The following is a 10,049-nucleotide window of genomic DNA, read 5'->3' on the forward strand; positions in this document are numbered from 1 at the left end:
TATAAAATAAATAACATCAACTATATAATGGCAATAAACAATTTCAGAATTGGTCATCTGAATGTTAGCTCTTTATTTTCCAATTTTAATGAATTTAAAAATTTAATTGAAAAAAAAGATTGTGATATTATACTGTTATCGGAGACTTGGTTAAATGCTATGGATAATACAGCTGTTTTTAATATTCCTAACTATCACTTTATTAGAAAAGATCGTCTAGGTAGGCCCGGAGGTGTGGCGGCTTACATGAAAACACAGTATTCCGTGGAAATTCTAAATTTCGATTTTTATATTAATGCGCAACTTAAGTTTTTGGTAATTAAATTAAAAATATTGAATAAAACTTATGGAATATGTGTGTTTTACAAGCCACCTAAGCTTAATTTTAATAGTTTAATTCCTGATCTGGAGTATTTTCTGCAGATACTATTTCTGATCATAAACTAACCTATTGTGACATAAGCTTGCGTAAAGTAACTAAAACACCCAAAATTATAAAACATCGTTCTTTTAAGCACTTTAGACTGGACAACTTTTTACTCGATTTACAACAATTGCCATGGGATGATATAATTTATGACAATAATATTGAAAAGAAAGTTGAAATTTTTAATAAGTTAATTACAAGTTTATTTGATGTTTATGCACCTTTTAAAGACTCATTAGTAACTAAACCCAAAGCTCTATGGCTAACGGAAAACATAAAAATGATTTTAAAACAAAAACTTTTTGAGTTATTAAAGAATTTGTCTGTTTAAGGGCGGATTTCTCATAACTACGTTAATCTACAGTTCAACTGACTGCGGTTCAACGGTGATCTTAGGTTATTCGGTTATATCCAATTCTCATTGGCAGTTCAGTCGTGGTTCACGTTCTACGGCTTAATCTTCGTTGGCAATGCAAAAATCCCTAGATTCTAGTAAGTTTATTGGTAGGTTGGTAGAAGTATGCTTCATGTTGGTAAGGGGCGACGTGAAATTTGACATGACAGTTTAAATTAAATTTATTTAATTAGGCAATCCAAACCACGTGATTTTTAATGACAGGGCGTATGGCAGGCAATTCAGCGTTGCCAGAGTTGTTAAAATTGTACCAATTTGATACAATTAACAACCAAACTTTTGATACTAAAGTCTCCTAAAGTAAAAACCTAAAATTTTGTGACATAAGAAATTTGCTTCAAATAATATTGAACGACGTTTTTTTAAGTTTTTGTACAAAATGTGTTGGTTTAGTACTTTGTGTCACTATTCCAGTCATTCCGGTGCATTTACAAAAATTTCTCTGGCAACACTGCACACAAGCGATTTTATTGGATACTTTATTTAAATTAAAATTTCAAATTTAAGATACAATGTGGTATTACTAAGTACCTAAAATAATAAAATATATATTACCCCGATGATTTTACCTAAAATCTATTTTAGGGATGCTCAATATTATTTTTTATTAAACTTATAAAACATAAAATTTGTTAACCTAGCTTTCTTCAATCTTCCAAATTACTTAGTTAAAACTTTTTAACTACTTATTAAAGTTTATTGACGTAAGCAATATTTGTTACTATGTCACAGAAGTATTTAGCAATACTTACATGGACATATAATACGAAAATTACTTTAAAATACTAAAATAACACTATACTATCATATGCCTTCAATGTATTGCATGCCAATCGCCAGACATATTGGAATAGTTTGACAGATCGTTGGATTCCCTAATTACAGCGTGGTATTGTTTATTTTGTTTGCGTGTTTGTGATTTTATTAAAATGGCGAAACGCGTTACCAATTTTAGCAAAAACGAGGAAACTCTACTATTAGATTTAGTACTTAAATATAAGGACATACTTGAATGCAAAAAAACCGATACGAGTAACAATAAAATAAAGTGGGAAGTGTGGATGCAACTCACTAAAGAGTTTAATTCCGTCAGTGGGGAAACGACGAGGGATGTAAAAGGACTTAAAAACAAATATGAGAATATCAAAAAACGGACCAAACAAAAATTTGCGGGTATAAAGAAGTACGCAAGTGGAACTGGCGGGGGTCCACCACAAAATCCCGTTTTTACAAACACCGATGAGGCTTTACATGAGATCATAGGCCCGCAAATTACTGGTACACAGTCCAGTTATGACTACGATTCGAAGGGTATGTATATATTTTTCCATTATATTAGTTTAAAACCTTTTTTAAATAGGTAGCATGTGTTCACTTGCCATTGCTGCAAATAATGTGTTATATAAAACTATAAAAGTTAGTGTGTGTCATGCAATGAACTGTCAGTGTAATGAGTAGTATTATTGATATTTTGGAATACTTATCCAATTTTAAAAATATTTTTTTATTATAGAAAGAGCAATGCCAGGACACGCCACCTTCAAAAGTCTGGACAGCCTGTCAAACTTTCTTCCTTCTACAAGTGGTATGTATATATGTATTTTTTATTCACTTCACACTTATGTTCAAGGTAAAGGTTTTTTAATTAGCACATGTTCAGTTGCAAGTAATATGCAGGGGCTTAGGATCACACAAACGTAACTACAGTCGGAAAAATGAAAGAATACCCATGAACGAACATATAAAACACGCTGTATTTTCCTGTCACTGTGTCACACAAAAAATTGGCCAGCGCAAGTACATGTAATAATTATTGTTACATGTACTTACGCTGGGCAATTTTCTTTGTGACACGGTGAGAGGAAAATACAGCGTGTTTTATATGTTCGTTCATGGGTATTCTTTCATTTTTCCGACTGTACATTTTATTTTCTTTATTTCTGTGTACAGACATATCAGGGTTGAACATTATATGTAAATAATGTAGATATGCATTTGCAAATCAGAACGAAAGAAGGTGAATGTACGTTCATTTGAATCTTAAATAGGTTGAAGTTTGATATGTCTGTCTGTACACAAAAATAACGAAAATATTAAAAATGTAGTTACATTTGTGTGATCCTAAACCCTTGTATGTTATATGAAAATTAGCCAATATACAACTGATATTTTGGAATACTTACTCAATTTTAAAAATGTTTTTTATTGTAGAGAGAAAAATGCCAGGACCTTCCACTTCCAAAGGTCTGGATAGGTTGACAAACTTCCTTCCTTCTACAAGTGGTATGTATATATGTATTTTATTCACTTCACTTATGTTCAAGATAAGGTTTTTAATTAGAATATGTTCTGTTGCCATTATTGCATGTAATATGTTATATGAAAGTTAGCCAATATACAACTGATATTTTGGAATACTTATTTCAATTTTAAAAATATTTATTGTTGTAGAAAGAACAATGACAGGACCCTCCACCTCCAAAGGTCTGCAAAAGCCATCAACAGCCAGAGGTATGAATAGGGAGGAAAACTTGCTTACTTCTACTAGTGGTATGTACAGTTACGATCACTGAATAGTTTACACCCTAATTTTTATATTGTAATACTGTAAAATTGCAGTGTCATACAGATCTGATAAATGTCAAAGTCAGTAAATTTTAAAAAGTCAATACTTCTCAAAAATTTTCGCGTGTTGAAAAATAAAATAAAACAATATCAAACTCCTCCAAAAATCTCTTTTGTATGCTTTCCATTTTGTTAATTTTTTTTATTTAGCTTAATGCCTCGACAACTAATGGCCCTTGGCGTTTTTGTTAAATTTTATAAAATATATTTATATTATTTTGATTTTTTTAATTTTAATCAACCTATTCTAGATACACCACTGGTAACGTCACTTTGACGTAAAAGATGCATTTAAACGAGGTAAAATTTAAAAAAATCAGCTCCTAGATACGTAAGCCTGTACTGTAAACTATTCAATGATCGTAACTGTACATATTTGATTCATTTCACTTATGTTTGAGATAAACGTTTTTTCATTAGTATATTGATGGTTAAATACTGAAAAATCATAAGTCAAAATCTACAACTTTTCAGGAGAGTGAACAAACTTTGCTGCTTAGTGCATGTTTTTTTTACTGTATTTATTTAATTATTACTTTGAAACAAACGTGCCAAAACTGTTCGTTTATTCAGAAACAGAACTGTTTCTGAGTTCACCTGTTCATCAGAAAAGAAAAAAAAATGTGTACTAAGCAGAAGTTTTTTGGTTCTCCTGAAAAGTTGTACATTTTATGTACCGTCGTGTAAATTGTATTTAACTGTCGATATGTTGCTGTTACTGCATGTAGTTGCTAATTTTCATTTAATTATGTTACAATTTTCATTTAACATATTACGTTAGATGAAAATTAGCATATTATGCCCTTTAACATATTGTTAAATGAAAATTAGCCAATAATAATATTGATATTTTGGAATACTTAGCCAATTTTAAAAATATATTTTATTGCAGAAACAGAAATGCAAGAGGCTAAAGGTCTAAATAGGGAGGAAGATTTGCTTTCTTGGACAAATGGTATGTAAATATTTGATTCGTATCACTTATGTTTAAGATATAATATGTTATGTAACCCTTTCAGTCACCATGTTCATTTAAACAAACATAAATTTTTTTGTGGGTATTTATTTCACATGTGCGACGCTTGAGTCACCATTGTCATTTTGACAAACATAAATTTTTTTTATTGAGTTTATGAGCAAGATTTTTTGTTTATAAACCTTTTAAAAAATCATATAACTCAACTTCCAAGTTTTATATTTTTATCTTTGCAAACAAAAACTCATTCCGGAAAGGGTTCATTAGTATATATGTATGTTGCTGTTACTGCAAGTAATATTATGTTAAATGAAAGTTAGCTAATAGGTATTAATATTGATATTTTAGAATACTTGTTTAATTTAAAAATTTTTTTTTTTTCAGAAATAGAAGAAATTTCTTTTTTGGTGGGAAGCAGCGATGAAGATATCTTTAACAATGAAGATATGAACGAAGAATATATTATTATAGACGAGCCCATTAAAAACGAAAATCGCCAACAGAATGACCCTGGTAATTTACATTTAGTACAGTAATTTTAGTTACAGTAATTTTTCCATATTATAAACAAGTTGGTTTAAAATGTTTCGTTTACAGAATCTCTTATTGGCCAAGAGGATTGGTCAACATATACTCCAAAGATGCTAAAGCAGAAAAAAGCAGAACCGCTTCGTTTAGGTAATACTTAAATATTTTTAAACTTTAGTTTTTTAATAGGTAGATTACTGAAAGGTTTAAGCAGTGTTTGCCTGAGTATGTTAAGGATCGAAGAAGATTGAATTTTAGCTCATAATATTCATTTTATTTTAATATTATTTTCAAGAAAAATTCATTTTTAACTTGTATTATCGTTAGCATAACATCCAGTAAATAATTAAAAAAAAAAGAAAAACAAATAAAAAACAATTTAATTCATTAATTGTAAAAATTTTCCACTTGTTACAGGGACCAAAAAGAATTTAAAAAATACAGTGGCGAAATGAGGGCAAGCCAAGGAGGGTCATATACGCCAACAAAACTCATGCCTTAAAGCACAGCATGAAAGGAAGATGCTGATAATGGGAATAGTGGCCAAAAAGAAAATCACGATGATGGAGGAGGAAGCAGCACGGAATAAATTGGAACATGAGAAAAGAATGGAATTGATGGAGAAGACAATGGCACTGATAGAACAAGAAGCAGAAGAAAGAAAAGACATAATGAAAAAATATTTAAAAAAATAAAATTAATAAAAATTATTTGAGTACATTAATGTGTTTGTAGTACCCATCCCTATAATTTTTTTAAACTACCCAACCCAGTTACTGAATGCTACTTTAAAAAATGGCATGCATTGTAACACACGGAAATTTACTATATCGGTTCACTAAACTCGGACACAACAGGCTAGGGAGTTTAGTAGGTAATGTTTATGTTTTTGGCCAATTTTGCCAAAATTACAAACTATTTAGTAATTATTAACCATTTAGTAATTATTTTTTTTGCCAAATTACTTACTAAAATCACTAGCCAGTTGTGTCTGAGTTTAGCGAACCGACTATAACAGTAATTTTGTATATTATGTAATTAAATATTTCAATTTTTGTGTTAGATATAAATAACATTCAAAATGTTTTAATACAAAATGATTTCAGTTTATTCCTTGGTGGGGTTACACAATTGTAAATATAAAATAAAAAAACTGGGTTCAAAAAATTTTTTTATTTATTTATCAGGTAATATAAATACAGAGTAGGAATAAATGTAATAAAAAGAAAATATTTAAAATGAGAAGACTATATTTGTATTATAATTATAAAATTAGCCATAGAAAAAAATTATTATAATATTTTAATATATACAGGGTGTCCGATTAAGTCGGCACCATATGGGAAACTTTTTTAATTTGATGAAATAAGTTATTCTTTGTATGTAAATGACATACTCTTAATTCTTAACGATAAAATCATTGGTTTTAGAGATATTTAAAATTAAAAACGAAGAGGCATAATACATTAATCAAAATAACAGTGCCATTTCATTAACTTCAGATATCTCTAAAACTAATAACTTTACCGTTATGTATGAAGAGTATATTTATTTATTATTATACGGGATAACCCCATTAACAGTTAAAATTTACAATAAAACTTAGGATTTAAAACATAAATAATTACCTATAGTATAAAATCACTAATAAAAGTTCACTACATACCAAAAAAAAAAATCAAGTGTACCAATATACAGTCCATCTAATTTACTTACCGTTGCACATCATTATCTACGTTAGAGATCTAAGTTGACATTGCTGCCCAATTACAAAAAATTCTTGAATTCATTTTAAATCAAATACATCACACAATTTTTGCGGAAGTGGATTATACAGCAGAACAAATTAATATTCAATGTAAATAAATAAAAACTTTAGAAATAGAAAACAAGAATGAAGTTATAATCTTACGTTAAAGTATATAATAAAAAAGGTAAATATAATGAAAGAAATACTTATAGTAAAGAATATAAACAAATATGAAGTGTCATCACCACAACTGTCAAATAAATGTTACCAATTTATGCCTAAATATCACCTGCATTCGATTATAGTTACAGTGTATTCCGAACAAATGTGCTTCATAAAAACGCTGTATAATCCATTTATACAAATTAAATGAAACATATTATTGTGTATTTCTTTAAGTTGACAATAATAGAACTCTTTAAATATTATTTCCACGCGTATATAATAAAATATGTCTAGTGGCTGTAATGCCAGTGTACTCGGCAAAGTGCAAAAAAGAACACACCTGCCGCCTAAATATTTTGTGTTGGTATCATGTGACGTCACGGGCTATGACGCGGATGACGTGCAACGGTAAATAAATTAGATGGAGTATACATAATATCACAAAGCAGAAATCTTTTTCTAGAAAATTATAACCCACAAAACAACTCTTTTTCATGGACTAGAAAAAACTTAGTTAATTTTCAATCAAACTATCAAAATAGTTAATTAACGATAACCTCACTGTATTATCACGATTATGATTGAACATGTTTATTTCATTTTCTACAAAAGTTTCAGCTACATATTGCTGGAAAAATGGTATCTCATCAGGCATATTGTCATTGTTTGCCATTGCAATATTATGCAATACAGCACATGTGACAACAATGGCTTCAACTTTTGTAGATTTCACACGAAGACCATATGCTAACACAGGGAATCTTCTCTTCCATACCCCAATGCATCGTTCAATTGGATTTCTTGTGCGAATCTGCGATTCATTAAACAAATTTTCAGCTGGAGTTCGTGGATTTGCTAAAGGAGTAATAAGATAAGGTTTTATGCCATAACCACTATCTCCTACAATAACTGAATTTCCAAAATCACCATTTTCAAATTCTTCTTTGATCCTCGAAGATCTGAAAATATGCGAATCGTGTGCACTTCCAGGCCAGCGACAAACAATATTTTGAATATTCAACTCACTGTCACAAATCAGCTGAAATGAAAATATATATATATATATATATATATATATATATATAGGTATATTTATATAATACAGTGATGAGTGTGCTAATAACCGGCAAAACAACGCAAAAGATGGAAAACATAATACATTGCGAAACAAAAAGAGATGGAACTAGTGGAAATGGAAATGATCGTTATAAATGTACAAGTTAACATTACATTACATAGTTTCACACCTTTAAACGTCTGTGACAGGAGTATTTTATAAAATTCACAGTGACACTTGTCATACTCTTCCGATACGTCTAAAGATGGGAAATTATGTAATGTAATGTTAATTTATTCATTTGTATCAATAATTTCCACCTCCACTAGTTTCATCCCTTTTTGTTTCGCAATGTTTTATGTTTTCCATCTTTTGCGTTATTCTGCCGGTTATTAGCGCTCTCATCACTGTAAATATATATAAACATAGTTACAATTTATATCGATTTGTGGCAAAGTAATGTAAGTGACATTTTTGGTGAATCATATGTTTTTCCATTAAACTAACACTATTATTGTTTAGAAGGAACTGCCAAAGTGTAGTAAGTCTATACATATGTATATTATTATGTAAGTCTATACATAATACGTAATATTATTATGTATAAAGAAATTCTAGGCTTACTACACTTTGGCAGTGCCTTCTAAACAACAATAGCATTAGTTTAATGGAAAAACATGATTTTCGCCAAAAATGTCTCTTACGTTACTTTGCCAAAAATGTATCAATATGTTAGATATATTGGTATACCTGAATGTTGAAAGAAAAAAAATTTTTCCTGTTTCTGTAGAGTTCTGCTGTGTCACCTCCAGGAGATTGTATTCTTACATGTGTGCAGTCAACAGCCCCAACACATTTTGGAAATTTAGCGATTGAATAAAAACCATTTTTTACTGTTGACATTTGTTCCTGTGTTCTGGGCATTTTGATAAAATTATTTGCACGTATCGCAATTGCATGGCAAACTTTATGCACTGCCCTGCAAACACTGCTTTCACTAACACCATGTAAGTCACCAGACACTTTTAAAAAACAACCTGTTGCTAAAAATCTTAATGCAACCAGAACCATTTCGCTTGAAGTTAGTGCCTCATTCCTAAAAAAATAATATATTATAACTACTCCTGTACTAATACCTATTTGCAAAGAAGTATAAAATATTATATTCTATTATTTACCTGTTTGTATTGGAAGAAATATCCTCCGATATCATATCCACAATCTGTTCAACACATGCTTTTCCCATTCTGTAACGATTCCTAAATTCGGTATCATCCCATTTTTCAAATTGATTTTCACGAGTCCTATATACACGTTGTCTGTTAGGTTCCAACAATTCTTCAACTACTTCCAAAAATTCTTCATCGTCGCTCGTGAAATCCATTATAATATATCTTCTATTCTCAACACTACTTTTTAAACCAAATAAACACAAACAAATATGTTTAGTTATAATATCCACAGCAGATCTATTTTGTAATAACAAGTAAAATTAACAATAATAAAATAATAGGTTATATTTATTTATTATGACAAGACAGCGTTTCATGTCAAATTGAAATAATACTACGCATGCGTAAACCTTTGGTTCATCTGAACTCGCCTTGAACGGCCGAATTTCACCGTTCAAATTGAACGCAGTTTAAACCACCAAAATCGCGTGAACGGGAATTGAGAAAGACGATTTTGACTTTTAACTGTCGTTCACCAAAAGTTCAGGTTAAACTGGAGTTGAACTCGATATGAGAAATCGGCCCTAAGAGCACATGCGTGAAGTTACGGGTGATAAAAAGAACATATTAATTAATTGTATGTTACTAAAATATTATTTTTATATTATTTCGATATTAAAGTGTATTCGAATATGTCAAATGTACCCATTATTGGACACCCCCAATTTCTGGACATATTCAGTTTATAATGAAAACAAAATTCAATTAAATATCGAAATTATATAAAAATAATATTTTACTAACATACAATTAATTAACATGTTCTTTTTATTATCCGTAATTTCACGCATATGCTCTTAAATAGACAAATATTTGATCTTTAATAACTCAAAAAGTATTGATTTATTTTAATAACATGATATAACAAACTTTA

At 29.7% G+C, this 10,049-nt stretch overlaps 2 protein-coding genes across 4 annotated transcripts; one reads left to right on the top strand and one right to left on the bottom strand.

Annotated features, from left to right (window-relative positions):
• Window positions 1-854: 854 nt before the first annotated feature.
• On the top strand, window positions 855-5,656 carry LOC126892673 (uncharacterized). 3 transcript variants are annotated; one of them, XM_050662313.1, is made up of 8 exons: window positions 855-919; window positions 2,356-2,427; window positions 3,054-3,125; window positions 3,294-3,392; window positions 4,360-4,422; window positions 4,828-4,956; window positions 5,041-5,121; window positions 5,389-5,656. In XM_050662313.1, the coding sequence occupies exons 1-8, from the start codon at window positions 898-900 to the stop codon at window positions 5,424-5,426; spliced, it is 576 nt and encodes a 191-aa protein (XP_050518270.1). In that variant the 5' UTR covers window positions 855-897; the 3' UTR covers window positions 5,427-5,656. The 3 variants fall into 3 exon arrangements, with proteins under 3 accessions (XP_050518270.1, XP_050518268.1, XP_050518269.1); XM_050662311.1 differs by lacking the exon at window positions 855-919 and adding an exon at window positions 1,720-2,153 and having other exon boundaries at window positions 5,389-5,654; XM_050662312.1 differs by lacking the exon at window positions 855-919 and adding an exon at window positions 1,721-2,153 and having other exon boundaries at window positions 3,294-3,353; window positions 5,389-5,654.
• A 547-nt stretch (window positions 5,657-6,203) lies between these two features.
• LOC126892671 (putative nuclease HARBI1) lies at window positions 6,204-9,699 on the bottom strand. Its single transcript, XM_050662309.1, has 3 exons — window positions 9,122-9,699; window positions 8,694-9,039; window positions 6,204-7,925 (listed from the first exon to the last, which is right to left on the bottom strand). Exons 1-3 carry the CDS (start codon window positions 9,325-9,327, stop codon window positions 7,401-7,403), a joined length of 1,077 nt encoding a protein of 358 aa, XP_050518266.1. The 5' UTR covers window positions 9,328-9,699; the 3' UTR covers window positions 6,204-7,400.
• Window positions 9,700-10,049: the final 350 nt, after the last annotated feature.

Source organism: Diabrotica virgifera, chromosome 9 (assembly GCF_917563875.1).
Source record: "Diabrotica virgifera virgifera chromosome 9, PGI_DIABVI_V3a".
Taxonomy (NCBI): domain Eukaryota; kingdom Metazoa; phylum Arthropoda; class Insecta; order Coleoptera; family Chrysomelidae; genus Diabrotica; species Diabrotica virgifera.

What these genes read in the sequence shown, in the direction of transcription:
- LOC126892673 (XM_050662311.1), top strand. Translation starts at nt 1,772, where the DNA reads ATGGCGAAACGCGTTACCAATTTTAGCAAAAACGAGGAAACTCTACTA. An exon ending in TTATGACTACGATTCGAAGG is followed by an intron (nt 2,154 to 2,355) that starts GTATGTATATAT and finishes TTTTTATTATAG; the next exon opens with AAAGAGCAATGCCAGGACAC. An exon ending in CTTTCTTCCTTCTACAAGTG is followed by an intron (nt 2,428 to 3,053) that starts GTATGTATATAT and finishes TTTTTATTGTAG; the next exon opens with AGAGAAAAATGCCAGGACCT.
- LOC126892671 (XM_050662309.1), bottom strand. Translation starts at nt 9,327, where the DNA reads ATGGATTTCACGAGCGACGATGAAGAATTTTTGGAAGTAGTTGAAGAA. An exon ending in ATTTCTTCCAATACAAACAG is followed by an intron (nt 9,040 to 9,121) that starts GTAAATAATAGA and finishes TTATTTTTTTAG; the next exon opens with GAATGAGGCACTAACTTCAA. An exon ending in TTTTTTCTTTCAACATTCAG is followed by an intron (nt 7,926 to 8,693) that starts GTATACCAATAT and finishes TTTTCATTTCAG; the next exon opens with CTGATTTGTGACAGTGAGTT.